This window comes from Caenorhabditis elegans, chromosome II, assembly GCF_000002985.6.
Source record: "Caenorhabditis elegans chromosome II".
NCBI classification, from domain to species: domain Eukaryota; kingdom Metazoa; phylum Nematoda; class Chromadorea; order Rhabditida; family Rhabditidae; genus Caenorhabditis; species Caenorhabditis elegans.
Genome location: NC_003280.10, coordinates 6,674,062 through 6,700,600, shown reverse-complemented (window position 1 = coordinate 6,700,600; position 26,539 = coordinate 6,674,062). Strand labels below are relative to the sequence as shown.

Below are 26,539 nucleotides of genomic sequence, written 5' to 3'. Positions count from 1 at the left end.
ACGTTTATTTAAATTGAAACATAAACGTCGTTGAAAAGGCGGAATCGGAGACACCCTCGTTGAGTTACACGTATTAGGAAAATGTGAAAAATATACAGCTATCAAAAAATTAATAAAATTAGAATGATGTGGCACACGGTCCCGCATAATAGTCACATTCATGTTCTGGATATCTTCGGAAATTTTGTGGAGTTCTGTGATTGGATCTTCCAGTGTTCAAACCTCGTTCAATGTATTCGGCAAGATCATACGGTGTTCTGAAATATAAATTTAGGCAACATTGGCAGAATTTTAAATGAAAAAGGTTACGGTCTAGCAATGGGGAACATTGGAATTCCCATATTATCCGGATGATTTCCTCCTTGATTTCTTCCTCCATTTTTATTCCTGTTCATTTTTTGACCATTTCCAATGTTTCCACCAATGTTCCCAATATTTCCAATATGATAGTTACTCCTATTATTTTTAACCCGACTATTTGTCTTTCTTTGCTCTTCTGGATAACTGATCAGAGTTGGATGTCTGCAATATAATCAATAAATTTTAATTCTTATCTGAAAAACTAACATGGCACCCATTCCATTTCTATTTCCACCGGTACTTCCAACTTTTCCTATTGCTTTCGGTTTTTTCGGGTATTTTCGATACGATTGTGATGTTATTTCAGATTCCGGAAGTGTGACACGTGGAAGCTGGAATTTAAAATTTTTGACAACAATTAAATGTAGTACTTACTATAGGTTCTTTATCTATAACATCAGGTAGAACACCGTTTTTGGCAAGCCGATTCACATAATCATCCACTAATCGTTTGACGTCATATTTCGATGCACCCATTTCAGACGCTCGAAGTACTGATTTCTAGAAAATTAGTACTTTTGTATTTCTTAAAAATGCCTGAATACCAGTAATTGTTGATATAATGGTTTTGGCAAAAGTTGAGCGTAAACCGAGCATTCATGCTTTTTTGCTTGATATTCTGCCAATTCAGGAACAATTGAATGCCATTGTTCTTCAGTGACGTGGCCATACACGTAACGATTCGATTCTTCAAGGACCTGAAATGTACCGTGATTTGATCGTAAATACCGATGTGGTTTCATTTTTAGATGTATTTCCAGATCATCATTCAAAAAAAAAATCGTCAGACATGTATTATAAATGTTCAGTTTTTCAAATGTTTCAAAATGATTTGATGACAAACTAGAAGAACGAATGTATACTTTTTATTTCAAATTTAACCAGTCACTCAAATAAAACTTGCCTGTTCTGCATTTGACCCATCAAACTTGTTATGAACCATTTTTCTCAATTCAGTTTTCTGTTTATCATTGAGAAACCTTTCGAGTACAGATTTCGGCCCAATACATCCTCCGACAATAAATGAATATGAAGAAATTGGTAAAACTAATAGGACGATAATGGATAACTGCATATTAATGTAGAATAACTATTATTAATTTCAAGAATGTTCTTGTCAAAGAAGCAGAAATCTAATATTTCTGAGGAACACCAATAACAAAAATGTGTCTTCTCTGCCTATTGTCCATTTTCTATTTCTTAACCGCAATTGCATCCGTCCACTTCTATTTGCTCTTTTTGTGCTCCAAACCTGACACCTGCTCTTTTCTCTCTTGGAGCACATATTTGTGTGTATATCATCAAATGCAAACTTTGATCCTCCCGTGCTATCTATATTATCACTTTGATCAATCAGATCAGTTTTTATAATGTTCCATATCAAACCAAGAAAGGTTCAGACATATTAGGAACACGCAAATAATGAGAGGTGTGATTCGAGTCACGAAATGGATTGAAACTTGTGAAAAAAATTTTAAATCGGCAAATTACAAGAATGACTATAAAAACGAGTAATAAGGTGTGAAAAATTACCACAATAAATCAGAAAGTTATAGACCACTTAAAAAAAACATTCATTAATCATAGTGTGAAATTTGCAGCTGTGGCGCTCTGAAACAGTTTTCAGGTAAGAATGGTTATATAATCAATTCACCACGTCATATAATTTTTAAAAAAAGCTTCCTCAACTCGCTAAATTACATATCTTCAACCTGGTTTATCTCAAACAATAAACGCCTCACAAACAAATGTTCAACTACCAAAATGATTACAAATATGTTTTCTTTTTTTAATGTTACTTTTTTAAAGTCGCTTACAAAATACCAATTTGTGTTGAGTTACACAGAGTCAAAGCCATTTTACCAAAAGTCACAAAAATTTTTGAGAACTTTTTTGTTGTACCTGTAATAATCAAACAGCCATTGAAAATAAGAAAGAAAATTTTGTTGAATAATATATGAAAAATATTTTGTCACATTTTGTCAATTGCAAGTTTTTTATATCTTCGTTTTTAGCCAAGTTACAGACCGTTTTCTGAAAAAAATCCAATTTTCCCCATAAAACTCTTCATATCCAACGTAGAAACTTGAAAATAGGACGAAACATCGCACTTTTTGGTGCTCCGTCGGGTTCCATCAAAATTTTTTTTGAAAAATCTGCACATCTCCAAAATCGTCCTCCGCTCCGAAAAATGAAATCGGATGTTTGCCTTTCGGAAAATGACTAAGAAGTAAAATTGGGATATTGGGGTTGAAAAAAATGTTTTTAGAATGCTGAGAACACGTTATTTACGAATTTCATGTTCTTTTTTCATGATTTCTTCTGTGAAGTGACCTAAAATTAAAACATGACCCTATTTTCATTCCCACGTGATTTTTTTTTATTTGCTTAAAATGAGTTTCCAGTTGCTGTTAAGCGAAAAAAATGTCACGTGAGAACAAAATTTGCTTCATATTTTAATTTCAGGTCATTTAAAACAGAAGTTCATGAAAAATGAACATGAAATTCGTGAATAACGTGTTCTCAGCTTTCGAAAAACATATTTTTCGACCCCAATATCCCAATTTCATTTTTTGGTCATTTTCCGAAAGGCAAACATCCGATTTCATTTTTCGGAGCGGAGGACGATTTTGGACATTTGTAGATTTTTCAAAATTTTTTTGATGGAACCTGATAGAGCACCAAAAAGTGCGATGTTTCGTCCAAATTTCAAGATTCTGCGTTGAATATGAAGAGTTTTATGGGGAAAATTGGATTTTTTCAGAAAACGGTCTGCAACTTGGCTGAACATGAAAATATAAAAAAACTTAAAACTGAAAAAATGTGGCAAAATATTTTTTACTTACTGATTAGCAAAATTTTTCTTCTGAAACTCAATGAAAATCGGGTTATGACTGTTAGAGCAGAAACTATCTCAAAAATTTCGGCGGTTTCTGATAAAATGAGTTTGACTGTGTGCAACTCAACAATTAATTGGTATTTTGCAATAAAAAATATTTCTAAGCATTTTGTTAGTTGAACATTTGTTTCCTAGATGTGTATTTTTCAAGATTCGTCAGTTTGAAAATACGCAACTTAGTGAGTTTCGCAATTTATTTGGTCCGCTGAGCGTACACAGAGTCTCGTTTTTTTCCTATACTTCAATTTTATTGAATTTCTCATGAACGAAAATAAAAACGAACAGGCAATGATTTCGGAGTCTACAAGTATTTTCAAGTGTACGGATGGTATCGCTGATTTGTCTTGCAGTTCTCACTTTGGAGGAAATTCAAACAAAGGAATTAGTCCCATTTGAAAATATAAAATATTTCTGAGCTTCAAACTGTTCTAGATTTAAAAATCTTCATTCACCCTACTCCACTTTAAGATCGTCCATTATATTCACAAAAACTTGCTAGGTGATGTTCAAACTGTCCTCTGAGTGCACACATTTCTAGGACAGTCCAATAAAAAACATGCGGTTTGCATTCAAATCTGCATAGTAAATCACTAGTCGTTTGCCCTCCCGTTCTCGAAATTAAAATGTATAATCCCAAGAAGATACTGAAAACTAAGTCATGAGTTTGCTTATTTTACACGTAGAGTGGTCAAAAACAGATTATAGGACAGTTTTGAATTTCAATGTAATGGTTTTGAATTAACATGAACACATGTGAACCTTTTGATTTCTTGATATAAGTTCAATTTTCAATGCAAGGTTTTTTCAAATCTTTTAATCAATGCCTTAAAAAAATTATTCAGACAAGCTCAGTATTTTACTAACAGAAACAGTAGCCTTTTTTCCATGCAAACGTAAATCTAGTTGTGAAGGAGCTTCTTGGTAAATCCTTTGTGTTGAAACGTTCTATGAGAGACAATTGAATCAAACGCAACAATTTAATTTATACATTTCAAGTTCCAAGTCTCCTCCATGACAGTATCAATTGCCTAGAACCTACAAAATAATTTTCCAGCGAAAAATTGAAGCAACTGGAACATGAAGACAATTTTCTTGCCATCACCCGTTTTCAGGTCACAGGTTTCTTTTGATTTTTTTAAAATTTGAAATTAAAAAGTAAAAACCATATTTCTTTTGAGTCAGATAACAATATAGTTTCCTTCTGCGTGTTATAACCGTGTTTTTGTCTTTTTTTCATTTTCAATTCAAAGACCATAAAAGATAAGTAACGATAAAAACAGATGTTTGATATGTTCAAACACCAAAATCACACAATGAATCTCCAATATTTAGAATTTTTCTAGAATCTAAATATTCAAAAAGTTGTTTTCTCTTGTTCCGGTAATCGAACTCTGGATTCAGATTAAATAAATATATTTATTTTTTATTTGTAGATTATATGAATTTTAAATAAATAATAATGATAAATATGTTAATCTTATCAATTTTCAATCAAACCGGTGGTATAAAAGTCAAAAGTTCGCATGAAACAAGCCACGCCCACTAAATGTATCCAGTTTGTCAAACATGCCCTCTCTACTTGCACTCGATACAGTGTAATGCGGACCAATCAAAACGTCTACATTTCTTCTTAAACTTTAATTTATTTCCAGTAATTTAAATGACCCATTGTCAACAAATCATCTGATCTTTTAATATATTGTCCTTCTACCCATGTCACACTTTTATCACTTGATTTTGTATTATCATTGTCTCTAATTCACCTTCAAGTTCTCAGTTCGTACCTAGAACTTCTTCATCGTCAGTCTTATCGTTCAGATATCACCAGTGTTTATCAATCAACGATCGTCAAAAACTTTTGTAGAAATAGAAACCACCTTTTATTATTCAACTCTAACTTTTAAAAGTATTCATACTCTCCTCTAACAGAGTTTGAGGATATCCCATACTTTCAGCGGCGGTCTCTTTTCACCTAAATCGGCTGTCATCTCATTCCAAAAATAAAAAAATCCGGCTCTCGCTTCTCAAGAACAAATATGAGTTTCGACTACAAACAAACCGATTTTGAGGTCAATTTGTGTGTGGTTTGGGAATTTACGATTATCATATTTTAGATTTTCAGACTGGCGCCGAACATTTGGGAAATGGAAGATCATGGACGTGTTGGGGAAAAACACGATTCTTGATTTTATTTATTGGGTAAGTAAGTGGGAATCTAGCTTTGCTCTAAATGGGTCGACTTGCACCTTACAATTAATTCAAAGTATGTAGAAAAACATAGTTTTAAAAAAAGTTTGAAAACAAAAACTTACTAGTTAGAGATGTAAGATGCTTTTTTGGAAAATTTAAAAACTCCATTATATTCTTTTATAAGTTTTGAAACGAAAATTTATATAGAAGTATATATATATATATTGAAGTATAAAGAAATATTTAGACTTTTTGTAAATGGCTTCACTGTTAGTTGAAAATTAAAATAAACTGCTCAAAACCTACGATCTGCTGCATGTAATGTGCCGATCGTAAGATTGCACATCTCTGCTTCAAATCAAATATTAATTTAATACCTGTGTGATACACTTTTTCTGACCTTTACGCTATCAAAATCTGAAAGTCTAGTGTAATCCGCATGACGAATACAACTAAATGATTCACCAGGTGACACCATCTGATTTATTACAGGCTGATATGTATCACATGCACCAATGCCAACATGATTCTGATGAATTTTACAGTCATTTGCATGAATGACGTCATCATTGAGCAAAAATCCTTTTCAAATCAAACACGTGAGTTGACTTTTAAAAATTGTTGATCTTCTTTTCGTTTTTTTTCAGACTGGCTAGAAAAATCATCCGATATTTCATTGACATTCTCTGCCGCAGCAGTCGGAGCGATTTTTGGAACAGTTCCAGCAGTAACCTTAATTTCAAAATATGGAATACGGTAGACACGGGATTTGCTAAAAAATATTGGAATCTGTCATTTTCAGAAAAGTTCTAACTGTTTATGGATTATTATCAGCAGGAGGAACACTTTTGATGCCATTAGCAGTGAATTATGGATTAATTCCAGTACTTATAGCTAGATTGTTTCAAGGAGTTGGTGCATCGATTCTTTATTCTTCAATTGGAACAATTTCTGAATCATGGAGTCCAATCAATGAAATTGGAACTTTTGTTGCCTTTTTATCATCTGCGTTTCAGGTAAACTTGTAGTATAATTAATAGAGAAAAAACTTGTTGATATAATTTTCTGGAATATAAATTATTTAAAATACTTATTTTCAGATCAGTAACATTGTAACCATGCCAACAGCTGGTTTCCTTTGCGAATCCTCACTTGGATGGAAATCAATTTATTATATTTTCGGAGGCATTACAGTAATCTTTTACATTATATTCTTATGGTACTATAACGATACTCCAAATGATCACAAGTAAGAGGTTCAGTTTTTTGTCCTGACTTATATCAAAATTTCAGAAATGTGAGTTCTACGGAGTTGAGAACTATTCGTGACGGAAAGATTTTTGAATCTTCAAAACATCGACCACAAAATGTGAAATTTACTCAAATTTTTAAAAATTGGGAAGTTTTTGAGATCAGTTTAGCGGTAAGCAAAATTGAGTTAAATTTCAAATCTTTAACCAATTCAATTTCAGATTGTTGGTGGAAGTACTTCAGTTATTTGTTTGAATAACTATGGACCTATTTATTTGAATAAAGTAGATTCCTTTAAGAATGTTTTTTTAAAAGTCATTCAAAAACGTTTTCTTTATTCTGAAAAATATATAAAATAACATACATATAAGGAAATTTGAAAAAAAAAACCCAGGAACTGCTTGCAAATCTCTGGAATAACCAAGAAATGGGCGGAGTCTAATTTCTTCTCCTACGAATTATTTTAAAGTGTCTAATAATTTTAGTCAAAATCTTCCGAAGTCTCATTTAAGTTTCATTTAATCTAAAATTTCAGGTACTTGGTTTAAACATTCGTGAGACAGGATATTCAAATGCAATTCCATATTTCTTCGCGGCAATTGTCAAATTTGCCGCAGGACCAGTAACTGATAAATTGGCTCATATCAGTGAAAGAGTAATCTTTATATTATTTTTTTTAATTTGAAACCTTAACATTTCAGACCAGACTTTTCATTTTTGCATTGATTCCTCAATTAGTGATGGCAATTGGATATTTAATAATGTCATTTGTAAGTTTTTCCGAATTCAATTAAATTCTAAAATATTCCTTTTTTCAGACTGATCACGTGATTATCGCTCAGCTGGCATATACAATTTCAGTTATTTTGGCAGGATTGAATGTTATTGGAATGGTTAAATGTGCACAAATAGTTGCAGAAAAACATTTAACATTGATAATGGCAGTAATATCAATGAGCTCATGGGTTTCTGCATTTATTCTTCCAATTGTTATTGGAGTTATATGTCCTACAAATTCGCATGCCGAGTGGTCCAGATTCTATCTTTTTGTAGCTTTCTTCGTTGTTTGTACTAATCTACCATTCCCGTTTTTGGCACGAGTTAGCAAAAGAACGAAAGTGGCTCCCGAAATAAAATTCTGAAAATAGCTCCGTTATGATTTGTTCTGTGATTTAAAACGACAACAATTTATGAATCTACTCCATCAATTTGACATGAAGAACATAATTTAAATTTTGCTCTCCCGTGAATATAATTCGCTTATTTTTTAGGATGCTCCAATATCAAAAATGCCAAAGGTTTTAAATCGGAAAAAACAACTAAGGCAAGATACAAAAATAAACGATTGGGGCACAGGGGAATGAATAAAGAAAGTGGGAAACACGGGGTTGCGGAGGGTGTATAAATGATAACATGAAAAAGAATCGGAGGGGCATATAGAAATAACCAAGATTTATCAAAACCAACAAATAATCCATAGACACCGGCTATTAATTCGAACTTTAATTTGATACTTTTCGCTAAACCTCTCTTTAAAAAATTGAATGGGTATGGATAAATTTTGGCCTTGAAAATCAAGATTTTGTCATATGCTTGAAATAAGAGAGAGAGAGAGGGAATAAAACATTAGAAACGAATAACATGGGAAAATAACCAAAAAAAAAAGACAAAGAAAACAACAATTGTAAACTGTGAAAGGAAGGAGAAGTTATGCTGAAAATGATCGCGAACTGAAAGTCGAACACGTCATGTAGATATTATTTCCTTCAACTAACACAGTATACAATTAAAATATAAAAATAAGAAATGACATTTACGAAAAGTCGGAAAAACTATCGGGAGACTCATGGAATTTCAGATGAAATTAGAAAAAAAAGAGAAACTGATTTGGAAAAATAAAGAAATCAATGTGGGACTACACGCGTTGTGGAGATTGAGAGAGAAAATTGGGACCCAAGAAAACAGAATTCAATTGAAGAAGAGAGTAAAGGGATATGAAATAAAAAGAAAAAAGAATTACAAAAACTCTCCCCATAAAACACCATTTGATAATTTTCAGGGGTTGGAGGAATTTAATTTGGAAGATTTACGAAAGGATTAAAAAAGATATGAAAGAGGAGAGAAAGGCTGAATAGAATGTTAAAGCTGGAAAAAGAAATGACTCATCTAACGGCGCGAAGGATTCACCGGAGCCGATGGGACTGCGTCGATTTCGCCCTTGTTAAGACGGTCAGCGGCAGCAGTTCCACGGAATCCGAGAATATTTCCATCGAGAACTTGCTTTTGAGTCTGAAAATTATAAATTTAGTGAACTGAAATTGAGTTTTTATCATTACCTTCTTCTTTTTCTTGCCCTGACCATTTCCAGAATTCGAGTTGGATCCAGAGTTGGAATCGGATGGAGCAGCGGCGGCAGTACGAGCAGAAGTCAAATCCTGAAATAAAAAAGTATTGCTTAGCAAAATATATAATATATCTTACGTCGGCATCTGGACGACCTCCAGCAGCACGCATTGCAATGCGACGCTTGATGAATTCGCGAACAAATTCCTTCACAGTTTTCGATTCGTCCAAGTACGACATGACAATATCTTCGACCTGAAAATCATAAATTTTAAATTTTGTTGGTAGTCTTTCAATTATTTAAATAGAAATTATTCATGCATTCAATTAGAAGTTGACATTTTCGAATTTATCTTTATGAAAAAATCTAAAAATATCCTATTGGTAAGTATTGCAATTTGAGCTTTTTCTTGATAAGATGTTAGTATCCGTATGATAAAATCCGAAATAGAACACATTTCATCAAAAAGCGTTGAAAGACCAAAAATAGGCAAATTGTTCGAATGAAATGGGAGAGTAGAAGCAAAGAAAAAGAAAAATATGATGTGATGAAATAAAATCATCAAAAATAGATTTGGAGAAAAGTGACAATTAATTAGCATTTGTCTCATCAGTTTTCAAGATTAAAATGTTTTCAAGTTATTTTTTTTTAACAAAAAACCTTCAATGACTGGAATTGAGAATAATTCTGAAATTAGTGAAAATTTCTCATAAAAAATGTGTTGATTTTTGGTGAAATGGAAGATCCTCTAGTATCGGATTGTTTGTTAATTATTGGGAGAGTTCAGAAATAGAAAAATAAGATCAAGAGAGCTGTTAATAAACATTGGAACAGAGCAAACTTGGTTTCAAAAAAAGAAATTGAGCAAACACGTACTTTTTCAAACAAAAGACGTTAACATCCAATTCATCTGTCTTGGCAAATGCCACGAGTTTAGATTTTTACATTATTGAAGACTCAAATGCCAAAAATCACAAATCGCGAAACGCGAAACGGGAAGAGAAATAACATGAAGTAGCTTCGAAAATAGGAGGAAAAGAAAACAAATTTCTAGATAAAAAGATTATCCCCTCCTGGAAAAATATCAAGAGAACCAAAACACTGATTGAGTGTAACTTCAATATTTAAAATTTTTCACTAAATCGAATGAACGAAAATGAAATTTTGGTGCGAATGGCATGGAATTCCCATTGCGGAAGACTCGTATTTGCAAAGGGGGAGTCCAAAAATAGACAAAACGACGAATGTAATGGGGGAGAGAACCAATAAATGAAAAGGCATTGGATATAGCAGCAGCAAAAACTGAATTGGGCAGAATTGTTAGTGAGGATTGCAATTTTGCAGCCGAGCAATAAGAAAACCCACAACAAAACAGAGAAAGCACAATACATTTATAAATATGTATATTCTCTTCCACACACACACACACACACATCAGCACATAAGACTATACTAACGGCTGCTTGAAGTGGCATCCATTGAAAACAACTAGACGGGGGCCCCATGCCTCTTTTTTAGACGCCCATTTCGCATTCTTCCCACCCATTCTTTTGACTACTTTCAGCTGACACTAGCGAGAAAAGGAAGACTAATTCAGAGCAATTAAGAACGAAAATAGTAAAGCAGAGTAAGAAGAATAATAAAACGAAAAACTATAATTGGCTGACGGACACTGCTAAATTTGCAGCACATCATTTAGATAAATAATAGGAGATAAAGTTCGAGAGATGGGCAAATTTTCTAGTAGATATATTTAATTTTAATTTTCTAGTAGAGGATTACAAATTGGAAAGTAAACTCTTTTATAAATATCTCGCACATAGTGTTTTGGATGTTGATATGTTTTTCATAGATTCTTTTGAGGAAGAACGCGGATTTAGCGGCCAAAAGTATTAGAAAAGCGTAATGAAGCCGGAAGACGGGCAAACAATTTGAATAATAACCGAAAATTGATATGCAAAATGAGTTGAAATATCCTAAAATAATCACTAAATATTCTCGAGGTCTTACGGAAGGCTATAATTTGAGATCATTGAAAATGTCTAGACAGCTCAAACAAGAGTGTAGAAAAAGCGAAGTGTCATCAGACATGGAATTATTTTTTTGTTCCTTTTCTTCCATTATCCAATAACAAGAATGACACATTCCTAATTCGTATAGTTGGCCGTTGAACAACGTGAGAATGAAAGCAGAAGTAAAGGAAGAGAGAGAGAGTGAAGAGAACTCTATTTCCAATTTCAGAGTCCTTTCTTCATCTCGTGATCTCTTTTTCCGATTAGTCAGAGCATTCATCTGTTTTTATTTAGAAATATTTAGATGAGTGAGGCATGTGATTATTGTTATGGGAAAAGCCTATGTAACCCCACTTTTTCTCTGAGCGCTCTCAATTCAGAGCTTTGAAAATTCTAAGAGAAAACGCTATAAATAGAAAAAAAGTATATAGTCAGAAATGAAGGCAGGAAAGGTGAAAATAGAAGAGGACGTGGCTCGCGCCTGACACACTCTCTCTCATAAAGTCTTCAAAAACATGCACTTTCTCGGACAAAAAAGAAAACTAAAGAAAAAAGGAGAATGTGCCAGACTTTGACGGAAGGTAATAATTCAAGAAAACTTATTCAGAATGATTCTTTATTATAAAAATTCAAGAATTAGACAAAAGTTACGGGTGATGCTGGAAGACATTGAAAGAAAAGTTTTTGCAATTTATAAAAATAGGAAAAGTGAGAATTTGGAAAAAATTGAACCAGAAAGTGATGTCTACCGTATTAAAATTTTCATAGCAAGTAAGTGGACACAACTAATTTTTTTTAATTGGCTTCACTTTTAGGAGATACGCAATTTTTTTTAATGTTTAGTAGAAACGTTATCAATTTTCTCGTTTCCGCGATTTTTTTTCTAATTCTAGAGTAAAAACTATTATTGTTGAAAAACGAAACTAACCTCATTTGGATTTTCAAGTGACATTATGCAATCGAACAGGGTCGAAGAATCAACTTGAGTCGAAAACTGCTGGAATCGTTTGACAAACCACTGCTGCAACTCATCCGTAGCAACCTGTTCCTTGGTCTTTTTCGTCTTTTGATTGGTAGCAGGAGACGATACGGCCACTGCTGTTGCTTTTGCTTTGACTGGAGTGGCAACTTTTGCTGAAGTCGGAGCAGACTTGGCTGGAACAGCTATCTTTGGCTGGGAGTTCTTCTTTTGCAAAGCCATCTGAGAAAAAAACGAAATTTTAATATAAAAACATTTAAAAAATGATTACCTTGTTCGCTGCTTCCAAAGATGGTCCATCAAGGAATGGAGAAACATAGCTTTTTGAGCTATTTGACTCTGGAGCAGCCCAAGTCTTGGATGCTCCCCAAAGTCCACCACTTTTGTCTCCAGCGATAGCAGCAGCGGATGTGATATTGGAAGCTTGTTCTTTTGCCTTCAACTTGGCGTTCTTCTCCTGCTCCACTTTGAATTTACGTTCTTCTTCTTTCTGAATCTCAAGCAATGTCTTCTCACTTTTTTGAGGAGCTTCGACCTTTGCAGCCCATGGAGCAGTTTTCGTGTGCTTAACTTCCTTGCTGGTAGAGATCCATTCATCTGATTCTTCACTGCCACTAGGTGATACTTGCTTCGGTGCACCAGTGAATGCAGAGTTGGAAGTGGTTACTGTCGCAATTTTCTTTCCAGCCCAAGCGGCGTCTAGCTCAGCCTGTTGTTGAAGGGAAGCAGTTTCACGAGCGATTCTCTCTCGTTCGGCAGCTCTTTTTCGCTCTTCTTCTCTTTCACGTGCCTCAAGTTCCGCTCTCACACGATCCCGTCGAATCTTTTCTTCTGCCACGCGTGATTCAGCTTCCAGACGTCGTCTTTCTCGTTCAGTAGCTTCTTCAAGGCGCATTCTATCGGCAGCTTCTTTTGCAATAATTTCGTTCTTCTTCTTTTCACACATTCTGTTATACTCTTCAATTTCTCTCTTTCGACGATCCTCAGCTTCCAAGGCAGCTTTTCGTTCTTCGATTTCACGTGCTTCTTGCTCCAACTTCTGGAGACGCGCGGCTTCTTCTCTCTTCGATTCAGCCTCACGTTTTTCGATTTCTTCCGCACGTTTTTGCAAAAGAAGTTCCTGTTCTCTCACACGTTGCTCATGCTGCATTGTCAGTTGACGGTACATAGCTTCTTGAAATTTGGCCATTTTTTCGGCCTCTTCGGCGAGGCGTCTGTTGTGATCATCGAGAAGTCTGTTGCGCTCGGCTACCAGCTGCTGTTCAAAATTTGTCTGCATCATATATACATCAGTAGGTTGACCCATGCTTGACCACATGTTCACTCCACCAAATGCAGCTGGATACAAAGGATTCGTCGCGGACGGGTAAGGGATCGACGGCAAAATTGGGCGTGGAGGCTCAATATCTTCCAAATATTCAAATGGCGTCGAGGATCCATGCAATTTTTTGAGGTCACCTGGAAAATTAATTATTTTTTTAAAGCAAAAATATGATAAACTTACCGATCGTTTTATATTCTCCGTTTTCGCCTCTCTGAACTCGAAGTGATTCATCCGTAAAATAACCCGCTTTGAACCATACATTCATTTGATCTTTAGGGAAAGGACCACGACGAGTTTCTGTTGGATCCATGTAGTAAAACTGAACAGGTTCTTCTTTTACAATCGGAGCTGGTGGCTGTGGCGTTGGTTGATAGAAAATACCACCTCCCATCGAATTATTAGACCACGCTGATGGATCAGAAGGATATGTAGGAATAGGAAGATTCGGAACATCCGTTGATTCACTCTCTTGCCGAGAAGGAGCAGAAACTGGAGCAGATGAACGTTGTTGTTGTTGCTGTTGTTGTTGTGGTGGATGATTTTCTGTGGATGCCTTTCTAACCGCAGCAACCATGTGATTCCGATCTTTCCAAACAGTTGAATCAGAACCAACTTCTCGATTATTCCACAGAGTAATTGGAGGTTGTGCTTGCTGCTGAGTCGATTGCTGCTGTTGTTGTTGCTGTTGTTGCTGTGTACGTTGAATCCAAGATTCAGAACGAGCCCAAGCAGGACGTTCAGATGATTGAGGGGCCGCATTGGTGGAGGTTCGAGATGTACTTCCAACTTTCGACCATCCTTCCTCCTCTTCTTCATCGCTCTCGCTTCGAGTTGCAGCAGGATTCACCGCCTTTGGACGATCTATACCGATCATATTTTCAATCAGAAAATTTCCTTAAAACTTACCAGTTGGATCGTTCGGGTTGTACAAAGCGTCAGCTCTAGTGTTAAAAGCTGAACCCGTCGTGCTGCCACCACGACCGACGCTTCCCGCGCCACCGCCACGACGAAGTGCATTGAACTTTGATTGATATGTTCCAGGAGAATCTTCGTTTTGAGCAGCTGGCGAGCCACCATTGGTCGCGCCGCCAAACCCGTTTTCTCCGCCGATTCGTCCGCCACCACGGCCTGCAAAGAATGCTCCACTTGCTCGACCAACAGATCCACCACCACGAGGAGTTGTACCGGTGCCACGATCCGGTGTGCCTTTATCTAAACAATATTGTTTAGATTGTTTTTATTTTTTATGTATCAAAGTCTAATTACAAAAATTCGCAACACTTACTCCAAGATGATTTCGGAGCCCAGCGACTGGTTGGTGATTGTCCGTTTTGAAGTGCTCCGGAAGCGGCTCCATATCCACTTCCATAAGCAGCTCCAGCAGCAATTGAGGCTCGATCAGCGTGCGATAAAAGAGACATTGCTTTCGAAGAGTTTATGTTGTGTTGCAGTTTCTGAAAATGAAATATATAATTTTCATGAATAGGATTTGTTAGAAATTTTATTAGAGAATAACTACTCTACCACGGAACATAAACATGAAACGAAAAAACTAAGCATTTTCAACTTAAAAGTGTTTAACAAATAAACTTATTCGATAACACAAATTACTCCGATCATTAGGAAAGTGAAATGGTGGGATACGAACAGCAAAGAGCCTCATAAAGTCTCGCTATGCCTTCCTCCCTCCAAGGACACACTATACTTTTCTTGTTTAGACGAAAGAGTCAGTGAAACTGGATAAAATAGAAGTTCACATCAAATTCTAGAATACAATGTGCACACGAATAATAAAATATAGATCCTAAACATAGATCCTAAACAAATCTGTCAATTATCAAAAAAGTACCATGCAAAATTGGAAATCGTCAGACAATAGTGGGATAAATTTCATTATTTCTAATTCTAAAACTCTTGTGGTATCCCTACCTGTTCATGTTCACTGAGAGGCGTGTTCGAGACGAGCGGCAGGTTCTTCTCGTTGAAAAATAGCTGATCGCGCAACGCATCAGGCATAATCGATCCGGTTGGAGCCAGCTCGAGAAGACGTTCGCGCGTGTACGAGAATTCCGAAACCACTGGCGAAGAGAGGACCGCGGCGGCTGCAGCAGCGATTGCCGAAGAGGAGATTTCCTAATTGAACACATTTTCAGTTTTTTTTAAAAATAAGAGTTTTTTGTCATGGAGGGAGGGAGTCAGTGATAGCCCGACTTTGAGAGGTATATTCTAAAATCTAAATTCATAATTATTTAGTTTTTGATGTAATGTTGTGACAGACGATTATAATATTAAAACCGGGTACCACGGGGACCATGACCCAATAAACACAAAATTGTAAATAAATTATTTTCCTTTTTTTTCTAAATTTCTAGATTATGAGATGTGCTAAGAATATATTTGTGGAACGTGCTGGTTTTTTCCCGTAGATTCTGAAACTCACATCGCCGCCATCGTCAAATCCACCCCCACCAAATCCAGAGGAACGATTGTTTCCCGAAGAAATTGAGCCACCACGGTTAGCAGCATTTGGACGCATCCTGAAATGACTTTAACGCAATTTTAAGAAAGAACTTGTGGCTTGGATTTCTAATTGATTTTGCTAACTTTTATATTCTGGAATTCATATTATTCATTTTTTCAGCTGCAGTCAGCAAATTTGTGGTAAAAAAGGTACAAGTTTGAGAATTTGGGTTTTATTTTGGTTTTCGGCATTATTTATTTTATTTTTCTTTTAATATTGCTACAAACACGATCGAGTAGAGCCTTTTTAACAAAAAAATACGAGCGATAAACTTCTTAGTTGAAAAGAACGCATTTAAAAATCATTTGCTCTATGATTCAAAACTAGAGGTTAAAAATGAAAAATATCTTAGATTACTTGGAAAAAACTCCATTTAATTTTAAATAATAATTATTTTTTAAGATTCAAACACATACCAGCTTGGATTGAAATTTTGTTGAGCAGTTGGCTCGGCGGACGAAACTGACGACATTTTGAGTAGTTCTGTAAAACGAAATATAATTGAAACGCATACTTCAATATCCTTTTTTCAAAAATGAGATTAAAAAAAGACAAAAGGCTTATTCGAGAAGTTTCTATCATGATCAGATTGAAAATGTTTAGGATTCAACTTGTGTAACTCGTCAAAGGCCTAGTTTTGACCGCAGCGCAAAACCTCGGCCAACGAAAATTGCTTGTTCAAAGATGAGATACGCAGAGACGAATGTTACGTGGCAGAAGCCCGAGTAACTAATCTTATCAGGCATTTAAAAAACGAAAAGTTCAGATTACTATAAAAACTGTATTCTTAATTCTCATTTTAGCATGTATGCAAAGGGTAAAAGTTTATCGTGAGATATTGGTTCAATATCTAGCTGCCGGGCGGTGGTTGCGGACAATTTTCTCACCACACCCTGCGTCTATTTATTTCTCGAGACCACGCCACGAAACAAAGATTACTGAAATAAAGAGAAGCAGAGAAATGAGTTGCGTCGCGGTCGACCGCATCGCGCCTACTTTTTTCGGCCCCCCGAGCTACAACTTGGAAGAACAACAAAACGTTTCCACCTTTCTTTAGCCAGAAAATGTTGTGAATATATCGTTATCAAGCAAAAAAAAAGGCTATGTAAAATTAGGCATAATTTTTGAATTGATTTCTTGACTTTTCTTCGTATCCTTTGTAGCTTTTCGCGCAGATAGAACTTATTTTATTTGTTTGTTTAAGCTGTTGAATATATTCGTTATATTTAACAGTCAATCAATAAAGGTTCTCAAAATATAATCAAACGATATTTTAAATAGAATTACAATATTATTTGACTGCAAAAATGATGGAAATGTTATAATTGAAGAAAAATTGAGAAAACTCAATTTAAAACTAGCCTTACTTAAACGTTATCAATCAAAAAGATCGCCGAAAAGGGTAAAACGACGGAAACAAAAAAGGAACTACGGCGACCTTGCGGAAAGGGTGCTTCATACTTGATATATATCTTCTCCTCAAATTTCCAAAAATTCTAAAAACAAAAACACGATTAAAAATCGAGAAAATCAGGAAAGAAACAAAGAAATTCATCAGCAAGAAAATTGCGAAAATCGGGCGGGAAAATTTCAAGGTACGGTAGTCGTGACGAGACATGTTCAGATAAAGTTTGTCGTGTTCCTTAAAGCTACTGTAGGCAAAGATTTTTCAATTTTTTAATTAGTATTTTCCAATAATTTTTTTGCTGTTTCAGGAACAGTTCAGCATATTCAATGTAAATTTAATAAATAAATTTAGTGAAAAATTAATAAATCAGGTGAATCTTTGAAATGGATTGGTCAAAAGCATGTTATTGTATTCTTCCTGAAGTCGAATGCTCTGAAATTAAGTAAAATATTGTTAACTCGATTAGGAAAAAATCCACACCTCTGTTTTAATATCTTCGTAGTCAATTTCAGTCTTCCTCAAGCTCATGTCAAGTGATTTTGCAGCAGTACGTTTCTCAACAGCTTCCAGTCGTTCGCGAAGCATTTTGTGCTGGAATAAATTTATAATTGGTAAAACTAATATAGAACCATATCGACTCACTTGAGAGTATCCTGGAATTGAATGAAGTTCATTTCTTATACTTGCTACATTTGCTTCTAACTGTTGCATTTCATGTGAACGAGCTGGAGCTTCATCTTCAAGCCTTTTTTGACGTTCTTCAAGCTCTTGTCGGAGCCCATCTGAATCTACATTCTTCCCGACTCCCGCCAATTCCTGATCTATTTTTTTCTCCTCAGTTTCCAAATTATCAATTTCTTCATTTAACGCCAATTCCATATCCTCAATTGATATAAGCTCTTCTTGAAGTCGAACATGCACTGAAATAATATTTTTTAATGAGGGTTATTTTTAATCGCTCATCAAACCTACTTTCTTTAAGTTCATCCACATTTCCGGTCTGTAAAGTGAGACCTCGTTCATCTAAATCAGTTATCTGATCTTCTAGATTCACTTTCTTCAAATTGGCAGATATTTTTCTCAAAATCAGTACAACTGCGTCGGAGAATTCTTCAATGTCTTGCTGATAAATGACAATTTGCTGTGGATAATTTTCAGTCGTATCGTCAAGCATTGTGCTTTTCGAAAGTAGATCAAGATATTTTGTGTGATGAGCCACTGAAATATTATTATTTTTTGAATTCTGAAACTCGATTCTAACTTTTAATGTGATCTGCATGTCATGTTTTCAAAATTCAGATTTTCAGATTTTCAAATCCCATAATGGTCAAACTTGAACGTATTGATATTGTATTGCCATATTGAATGTATTGATTAGTGTCTGTGGGTATTTTGTTTCAAATGATTGAAAATGGACTGTAGTGCTTAAAATTTTTACAGCTCTAAAATGTATTAAAATTACATAAGCCACTTCAACCTTGCCAACTTAGGTTCATTATCTATCATATAAAACAAACTCTACTCCACCTATAAGACCGTGTACGCACAATTCCATGAAGAATTATTTGCGGTAAAACAATGACATATTTAATAGATACGTCATTTCAAATACCAAATACCAAACACAAATGCACAATAGTTTCTTATCAAAAAAAGGAAACGTACTGATTTGAGCTTCTCCTTGTGAGTCATACTCGTGTAATTCTTCTGAAGCCAATGAAATTTGATCTTTAACAGTTTTGTGTTGTTTCTCAATCACAACCAAATCTGCGTTCAATTGTTTCATATTTTCTGACATTTTATCTCTCCATGCTTCTGGTGTTAGTGCACTTTGCATATCTTCCATTAGTTTTTCCTCTTGTTTTTTGAGTGTATCCAATGTTTCTTGTAGTTGGATTGCCTTCTTTTTCAGTGGATTACTTCGAATTTCAATTTCATATTTTGAAATTCTATCATCTAAATCTTCATTTTTCGCTTCCATTTCTACAACTCTTTCTCTTAAAAGCTTCGCTTCAGACTTTAAATCTTCATATTTTTCTTTCATTTGAGGATCCATTGCATGTGTTACTGCTTCATTTAACTTTTTTTGTTCTTCAACTTCTATTTCCAATCCTTGAAGTTCCTCTTCTTTTGCACGACGTTCATTAAATACTTCTTCAGCTAATGATCTCATCTATAATTATATAAATTATAACTTAAAGTGATCTTTCATCTACAGTAATCTAACCTCATCAGCTTGTTCCTTCATTTTGCTTGCTTCTAACTCAATATCCGACATATCGCCATTCAAATGAATTTTTTCCATTATTTTATTCAAATCCAATAATTTTCCTTGCAAATCACTAATCTCTTGTGCTTGAGCAGATGCTCTTGATTCATATGCATGTAGCTCATTTCGATCTTTTATTCCTTTATCTCGTTTCTCTTTCATACGAGATATTTCAACTTTTATAGCGTTTTGTTTCGCTCGAAGAACTCCGATGTAGTATGATTTGTCAAATACTTGACGGGAGTCTGGAAAATGTTTGATTAAAATTTAGAATGGAGTCTAGAATATACATACTTCCAGTTCCCATTCTTGACGGAGGAGCTCGTAATCCTTGTTGAGTAACTGGTCTCAATCCGGCTGTTGGAGGTCTTGCCATTCCAGTCATTGGGCGTCCACCCATCTGGAAATGTATTAAAAATTTTGAAAAATATGTATTTACTATTGTGCTATCTAAATCTCAATTAAAATTAAAGTTCAGTCAGTGTTGTTTTTAGAAATTTATTTTGGAAATCTATTTCCGATAGGTAGATTTTCTTGATGCTTTATAGCTATACTTACAGAAGTAGGTGCTCTTGGAGGTCCCCCAGCTCTTGACACAGGCATCGGTGCAGGAGGTCCACCAGATCTAGACGGAGGTACTGGAATCATACCACTTCGTGATGGAGGAACAGGAGGCCCTCCGTTTCTCATTGACATTCCAGTCGTTGGACGATTTTCGTATGTTGGTTGTGGTGGAGGAGCTACAAATTTTATTTTAGGTAACGAAAATTATTATTTTTCTACATAGATTTGGTAAGAAAAATACAATTTCCCTATTACCTCTCATTGCAGATGGAGGTCTAGCCCGTGCCGACGGTGCTCTTCCGGTGGAGGTTCGAGGACGAGAAGATGCAGTTGATGGGCGTTCCATTCTTCTTATTTTTCAGATGAATACCTCTTTTGTGTGAATAGAAGCGATTAGAATAACGTATTTGTGGTTGATGCGTGTTTAGTTGTCATAGAAACAAGCACACTCCAGCTATGGAATATGTGAGAAAGTGCGCTCTAGAATACGAACACCGTTTCCATGGAAACATGTAATATTTTTATTGAACCCACATAGTTGAAAGAAATTATTAACTTGGAAAGACCATTCTGGTTTGTCAGCAATTCCAGATAAATCTCCATGTCCTACACCAGCAGCTACCGTTATAACTTTATAACCTTGATCTCTCAAAGTCTTAAGATAGAGTAATGTCATTCCATTGTTATCATCAACACTGAAATATATATTTGAAGACGGCGTGTAATATAAATAATCTTACTGGTATCCAACGACAATGGTAACAGTATTTGTTCCGTCCGGATAACTCTCGCTAAGCCACTTGAGACCACTGAAAAAAGTTAAACAATTTTGTTTATCGAAAAATGTATATCTTACTCTGAAATTGTAGTGTCTGTCGATAAGACAGCATTGGTGGAAAGAGTATCAATATTACTCTGAAGATCAGATATACTTCTGAAAAATTAAAGTTTTTGATTAATTAAGGAATTTAATGAAAACTTACTTTGCTTTTTATTTATGTTTTTTTTTGGTGTCGTGTATAAAATAATCGACGCAATAAAAGATGATTTCCTGCAAAATTTCCAAGTTTAGAGAAACCTTTAGCGACACATTTAAACCAATCAAGCGCTCTGTTATAGGTAATATATTTATTTCTGAAAGAAATGGGTAAACTTGCACAGTAAGGAAAGATATCAGTGGGGAGATGATTATTTCAAGTTGCAAAGAATAGATGAGATCTGATCAGCAATATTTTGTCCATTTGAATCGTTTACTTGGAAATACCATTCTTGTTTATCCGGAATTAGGGAAAAATCTCCATGACCTTCACCAACAGCTACCGAAATCACTTTATATCCTTGTGCTCTGAGGTCTCGAAGAGTGAATGTAGTCATTGCGGGGTTTTCATCATCGCTGAAATTGTAGATTGATAAAAAATTTGAAAATTCACAAATCTTACTGGTTTCCAACAATAATGATAACTGCATTTGTTCCAGCTGGATCTCTATTAGCATGAAGCCATTGAAGCCCGCTGCAAATACATTAATCAATCAGAACTTTGATAAATGTTTTACTCACTCGGAAATTGTGGAATCCATCATCAAAATAGCACTATCTAATAAATCAGATATGTTGTCTTGAAGATTCGTTAAACTCCTGAAATATTTGCCGTGCTATGTTATTTGAACAAAAACAAAAATAAATTAAACATACTTTGCCCCACCATATTGTAAAAATTTATTGGTAGGATAACTGTCGGTTTGTCCATATGGTACATTGATTGCTTGTGTAGTTGAAGTAAAATCATAGTTGACTGAGTTGTACAAATTATTGGTCACAAAGTTTACAACATTCTGGAAATTTAAAACTTAAAAATTGGCAAAACGATTGTTCTTACCGTCGCACTGTTTGCACTCAATTCAAAAACAGTTGCAATCTTTCCACTGTACGGAGAAGCACATGTTGGAGCTTGGGAAGTGGATGAGACAATGTTAGATGTACTGGATGCTACTGTTGATGCAACACTACTGCTTTGAGAATTTACAGTAGTTGACCCAGTGTTCCCTTCAGTTGAGGATCCTTGTGTTACAGTAGTAGCTACAGTGGTCGATCCAGTGTTTGAATTTGTTTGAGTTGAAGATGATCCCTGCGTACTTGCAATTGTTGGTCCACTGGTAGATGATCCTGGGTTTGCTGTAGTTGATGATGCAATCGGTTGAGTTGATGATGATGCAGAAGTGCTTGAAAATGCCGATGGCTGAGTTACAGTTGATCCTGTAGATCCAGTATTAGGATTTGTTTGAGTTGAGGACGATCCTTGGGTAGTTACTACTGTTGTTCCACTGGTAGATGATCCTGGGTTTGCTGTTGATGATGCGATCGGCTGAGTTGATGATGATCCAGATGTGCTTGAAGATACTGGAGGGTTAGTTACAGTTGATCCAGTAGATCCAGTATTAGAATTTGTTTGAGTTGAAGAAGATCCTTGGGTAGTGACCGCTGTTTGCCCGCTGGTAGATGATCCTGGGTTTGCTGTGGATGATGCGATTGGCTCAGTTGATGATGCACCATAAGTACTTGAAGAGGCCAGCTGGTTAGTTACAGTTGAACCAGTTGATCCAGTGTTAGTCATCGTGCTCGATGGCAGCGAAGACTGTGTTGAACCCATTGTACTGGATCCAACAGTCGATCCTGAACTAGTTGCTCCTGTGGAAGACGGAACCGATGTAGACGATGCAGTTGGTTGAGGTGATGACGATCCGGCTGTCGATCCCATCGTGCTCGATGAAGCGATTGGTTGAGCTGAGCTTGATCCTTGAGAGGCTGTTGAACGCGAACTTGCTGGAGGCTGTGTAGTTACTGACGATGAACCTTGATTAACTGTTGATCCAATAGAACTTGAGCTTCCCGATGGTTGCTGAGTGGAAGTCATTTGAGAAGAACTACTAGCAACTGGAGATGTTGTAGATGATACTTGTGTGGTTTGAACTGACACTGTTGTGCCACTTGATGTAGATCCAGTATTAGCTGAAGACGAAGAAGTCACTGGTGGTGCAGAAGTCATTGTGCTACCGGCTGTTGATTGAGAGGGTGAGGGACCCATGCTAGTAGAAGATGATGGTGCCTGTGTAACAGTGGACCCAATTGTGCTGGACCCAGAATTAACTGAAGTGCTAATTGATGGAATTGAGGAGGTACCAGGTGTGGTCATAATAGTTCCTAGACTAGTGGGTGCCGTCGGTTGGAATGAACTAGACATTTGGCCGACAGTCGTACCAGTTGAACTCATACTACCAGGTGTTTGAGATGAAGATCCAGCAGTGCTAGGAATTGGTGCAAATGAAGATGTACCCTGGGTGGTTTGAATTGTGGAAGATCCAAATGACGATCCCTGGCCGATGGTTGTTCCGAATGTGGATGTTGACTGACCGGAAGAAACCGTCGCAGTAGTTGACACTGTGATCACAGTTGTGGATTGAGATGGAGCTGATGAGCTAGCGATCGAACTTGATTCCTGTGAGGATGTTGGAGCAATTGTAGAGGATGCTACCGTAGTTACCGTTGATGAACTGATTGCTTGGGTGCTAGTTGGCGAGTTTGATGAACTGGATGCCATTGCTCCTTGTGTACTTGTGATTGTGGGTGTGGATGTTACTGTGAAAGAACCCGGTGTGCTGGTCACAGAGTTTTGAGTGGATCTGAGTGAAGCCTGTGAAGTTGTCATGCCCGTGGAAGCACTCGATACCCCTGGTGTAGTTTGTGAAACCGTGCTGGGAGATCCTTGTGTGGTTTGTGTAGATGTCAAGGTTTTAGAACTTGAAGAAAGTTGTGCAGTTGTGGTGGGATTACCTGTTGTAGTGACAACTGCTTGGGGTGATGTACTTGTTCCGATGGATGTTACTGTAGTTTGCACAGTCGTCACTGGCATTGTGGTGGTGACTACTGCGGTACTAGCTGGGGCACTTGAAGCTGTAGTACATACAACTGGAGCAGCAGTTGAGCAGACAGGACAATCCGTTTGAATTATATTTTTATTGCAAGCCTGTGGTGCCGCTGAAAATACTTTATCTTGAAGTATCAATCAGTATAGACTTACTGTGAACATCTGAATACGTGCTATTATCAGAAGTAATTACGCTATTAACATTTTGATCGGTAGGCATTGTTCCAAGATCAGAAGTTGATGAGATTGCTCCGTTTCCAATAGCTACAACCATATTGTCAGAACCTTGCCTGCAAGATCGTAAGTTTTTGAAAACAATATTTATATTTCCAGCAAAACTGACCGAAGAGCGGAAATTTGAACTTGTATATTATTTGATGGCATTGCGGCAAGAATTCGATATAATGAGGATGCAGTGTTCAGACCCGAGATGAGTGATTGAGTTAGACTATCAGATATGTTTTGTACCGCATTTTTGTATGCATCGCTGTTTGGATTCGAATAATCTACGTTCCACACCATGTTGTTAATTCCTGTACTTATTGCGAATAGATTGGTGTTACACTGCGATGATTGTGTCGGGCATGTTGGAGTTGCTGGGCATTCGGGCAGAGTGATGTTCTTATCACAAGCATCGGAAGCCGCTGAAATAACCGTATTGCTAAAAACAAAATAGTTTTCAATCACTTTTCACATCCGAGTATGTTGTATTTTGAGAAGTAATCACTTCTTTGACTTTTTGATCACTTGGAATTGTGGCCTGTGCTGCAGTTGAAGAAATAGCTCCGTTTCCAATTGCTATGACCTTATCACCATTTGGACTGAAAGTTATTGTTAGAAATCATGAAAAATCGGCTTAAATGTTTCAAATGTCTTGCTTGAAACAGTAAATGCCATCGGAACTAACACTAGTTTAGAAATTTGGACTTGAACACTGTTGAACGTTGATGAAGTTGCAAAAATATGATTCATCGATGCTGATGACGGTCCATTATTCAAACCACTGACTAAAGATGATGTAAGAGAATCCGTTATGTTCTTAACTGCATATTTGTAAGCGTCGCTGTTTGGATCAGAGTAATCATTATTCCATTTTAAGCTATTGACTTGTGTACTTATAGAGAATAAGTTTGTGTTACATTGTGTTTGGGTGGGGCAGGTATTACACGTAGGGCAGGAAGCTGAAATTAGAACATAGGAGATCTCCTTTGATTAGTTTGATTAGTTTGTCAAATCACTTTAAAACCAGTGAAAACCATAAAATGTATGAAACAACTTTAGCAATGGGGGGAACCTACTGAAAGTTTTGCAGCAAGATACTATTTACAAATTAACAAATATAGTTTTAGATTACTTGCGCACATTTCTCAACATTGAATAATTTTAGTTCAATTTAAAACATGAATCTGGTTTACCGTATTTCTTCTATTAATATGGCCTCCCTATTAGACTTGCACTCCCTATTAGTATTGCCCCTCGAACACCTCCCGAAAATTAGTCTTGCACTCCCTATTAGTGTTGCACTCCCTAATAGTCTTGCGTCTACTTTTTTTGGTACAAACCTACCTCACTAATTTTGAGATTTTTACAACATTTTTTTCCTACTTTGCAACAAATTTTTGGTAAAATTTCTATGGAATTGAAGTTATTGTACCTTTTTGTTGCAATTGCATTCAAATTTTCTGAATTTTTACATAAGATACGAGTTTTTTTCAGAAAAAAATAGTAAGCTCAAAGTCAGAAAAATGTCCTGAAAATTAGTATTGCACTCCCTAATAGTCTTGCACTCCCTATTAGTATTGCAAGCGGGAAGACCATCGAACAATAGTATTGCAGCTATATTAATAGAAGAAATACGGTCAAAAAAAACATTTCACTCAAGTAAATTGCCAAGTTGCTGACAAGATAGTGTTAGCTTCTCAACCTCTTAATTTTTGACAGCAAGCTGCTAAAGCCTAATAGGAAGTTTCCAACTTGCAGAACGTTGCCCTAATCTTCATAAACATTAAGACATTTTGACTGTTCCAGGTCTACGAACTATACGTGGTCCCAATATGAGTCCATTGTGGTTTGATTTTTTAATCATAAAAATGAATACATTAATTATATAAAATAACACACTTACATGTTCCAAAAACAATAGCTAATACAATACCAATAATACCAACAACTAATCCAACAATACCAACGGCAAAAGAAATAATATGAACCCTGCCAAGGTCCTTAAACATGGAACTCATCCCCAAGAACCTGAAAATTTAGTTCTTTCTTTTTTGAGAAGAGAATGATAAAAAATGAACGATTGTCTGAAATATATTCTAAATATCATTGACTTGAAAGGTGTGGTTCTCTTCCTGAAGCTCTTATCATCATACAAACTTTAAACACCAATGCCATTTTTCTGTGTCATTAACTCGTTTTAACTTTTAATCGCTGCGGGAGGTGCAAATAATCTGTAGATTATTTTCTACAAGAAAATAACTTTCAATTGTTAC

General features: G+C 35.9%; 5 protein-coding genes, 4 non-coding genes and 1 pseudogene across 16 annotated transcripts; 3 read left to right on the top strand and 7 right to left on the bottom strand.

Moving 5' to 3' along the window:
* Nucleotides 1–16: 16 nt before the first annotated feature.
* C18H9.11 lies at nucleotides 17–165 on the top strand. Its single transcript, NR_051255.1, has one exon. It is a non-coding gene; the product is annotated as an Unclassified non-coding RNA C18H9.11 (non-coding RNA).
* On the bottom strand, nucleotides 119–1,517 carry C18H9.1 (uncharacterized protein; the record flags this gene model as incomplete). The annotated part of the gene is made up of 6 exons (NM_062962.3): nucleotides 1,265–1,517; nucleotides 906–1,058; nucleotides 736–861; nucleotides 568–692; nucleotides 310–522; nucleotides 119–257 (listed from the first exon to the last, which is right to left on the bottom strand). Exons 1-6 carry the CDS (start codon nucleotides 1,433–1,435, stop codon nucleotides 119–121), a joined length of 927 nt encoding a protein of 308 aa, NP_495363.2. The 5' UTR covers nucleotides 1,436–1,517.
* Nucleotides 469–591, top strand: C18H9.10. Its single transcript, NR_051254.1, has one exon. It is a non-coding gene; the product is annotated as an Unclassified non-coding RNA C18H9.10 (non-coding RNA).
* Nucleotides 1,518–5,034: 3,517 nt separating the features above from the next.
* Nucleotides 5,035–7,849, top strand: C18H9.5 (Major facilitator superfamily (MFS) profile domain-containing protein). The gene is made up of 11 exons (NM_062961.3): nucleotides 5,035–5,328; nucleotides 5,382–5,458; nucleotides 5,942–6,048; nucleotides 6,097–6,205; nucleotides 6,252–6,465; nucleotides 6,550–6,698; nucleotides 6,743–6,872; nucleotides 6,922–6,984; nucleotides 7,236–7,355; nucleotides 7,402–7,470; nucleotides 7,519–7,849. Exons 1-11 carry the CDS (start codon nucleotides 5,296–5,298, stop codon nucleotides 7,840–7,842), a joined length of 1,395 nt encoding a protein of 464 aa, NP_495362.1. The 5' UTR covers nucleotides 5,035–5,295; the 3' UTR covers nucleotides 7,843–7,849.
* A 22-nt stretch (nucleotides 7,850–7,871) lies between these two features.
* Nucleotides 7,872–16,366, bottom strand: gyf-1 (GYF domain-containing protein gyf-1; the record flags this gene model as incomplete). Of its 5 annotated transcripts, none has more annotated exons than NM_001356866.2 (11): nucleotides 7,872–8,989; nucleotides 9,037–9,135; nucleotides 9,182–9,298; nucleotides 11,985–12,257; nucleotides 12,307–13,493; nucleotides 13,540–14,220; nucleotides 14,266–14,571; nucleotides 14,645–14,813; nucleotides 15,289–15,492; nucleotides 15,800–15,896; nucleotides 16,297–16,366. In NM_001356866.2, 11 exons carry the CDS (start codon nucleotides 16,350–16,352, stop codon nucleotides 8,867–8,869), a joined length of 3,312 nt encoding a protein of 1,103 aa, NP_001343745.1. The 5 variants fall into 5 exon arrangements, with proteins under 5 accessions (NP_001343745.1, NP_495360.2, NP_001343746.1 ...); NM_001356864.3 differs by having other exon boundaries at nucleotides 8,321–8,989; nucleotides 15,800–15,905; nucleotides 16,297–16,363; NM_062959.3 differs by lacking the exon at nucleotides 15,289–15,492 and having other exon boundaries at nucleotides 16,297–16,365.
* C18H9.12 lies at nucleotides 8,522–8,615 on the bottom strand. The gene has a single exon (NR_101703.1). It is a non-coding gene; the product is annotated as an Unclassified non-coding RNA C18H9.12 (non-coding RNA).
* On the bottom strand, nucleotides 14,920–15,068 carry C18H9.9. Its single transcript, NR_051253.1, has one exon. It is a non-coding gene; the product is annotated as an Unclassified non-coding RNA C18H9.9 (non-coding RNA).
* A 690-nt stretch (nucleotides 16,367–17,056) lies between the features above and the next one.
* On the bottom strand, nucleotides 17,057–20,577 carry ift-74 (Intraflagellar transport protein 74 homolog; the record flags this gene model as incomplete). 2 transcript variants are annotated; one of them, NM_062958.6, is made up of 9 exons in its annotated part: nucleotides 17,057–17,720; nucleotides 17,769–17,879; nucleotides 17,931–18,208; nucleotides 18,261–18,506; nucleotides 18,954–19,461; nucleotides 19,516–19,802; nucleotides 19,852–19,957; nucleotides 20,116–20,297; nucleotides 20,377–20,577. In NM_062958.6, the coding sequence occupies 9 exons, from the start codon at nucleotides 20,465–20,467 to the stop codon at nucleotides 17,655–17,657; spliced, it is 1,875 nt and encodes a 624-aa protein (NP_495359.2). The 2 variants fall into 2 exon arrangements, with proteins under 2 accessions (NP_495359.2, NP_001343748.1); NM_001356863.3 differs by lacking the exon at nucleotides 20,377–20,577 and having other exon boundaries at nucleotides 17,655–17,720; nucleotides 20,116–20,253.
* On the bottom strand, nucleotides 20,546–21,172 carry C18H9.13 (annotated as a pseudogene). The gene is made up of 5 exons: nucleotides 21,105–21,172; nucleotides 20,978–21,055; nucleotides 20,862–20,930; nucleotides 20,656–20,816; nucleotides 20,546–20,601 (listed from the first exon to the last, which is right to left on the bottom strand). Coding segments are annotated over exons 1-5 (432 nt in total).
* A 58-nt stretch (nucleotides 21,173–21,230) lies between these two features.
* Nucleotides 21,231–26,333, bottom strand: H43E16.1 (VWFA domain-containing protein). Of its 2 annotated transcripts, NM_001356862.3 has the most exons (11): nucleotides 26,170–26,318; nucleotides 24,952–25,225; nucleotides 24,732–24,865; nucleotides 24,388–24,688; nucleotides 24,198–24,334; nucleotides 23,951–24,154; nucleotides 21,999–23,128; nucleotides 21,815–21,954; nucleotides 21,680–21,757; nucleotides 21,561–21,632; nucleotides 21,254–21,514 (listed from the first exon to the last, which is right to left on the bottom strand). In NM_001356862.3, exons 1-11 carry the CDS (start codon nucleotides 26,282–26,284, stop codon nucleotides 21,310–21,312), a joined length of 2,790 nt encoding a protein of 929 aa, NP_001343774.1. In that variant the 5' UTR covers nucleotides 26,285–26,318; the 3' UTR covers nucleotides 21,254–21,309. The 2 variants fall into 2 exon arrangements, with proteins under 2 accessions (NP_495358.1, NP_001343774.1); NM_062957.6 differs by having other exon boundaries at nucleotides 21,231–21,514; nucleotides 21,999–24,154; nucleotides 26,170–26,333.
* Between the last annotated feature and the right edge of the window lie 206 nt (nucleotides 26,334–26,539).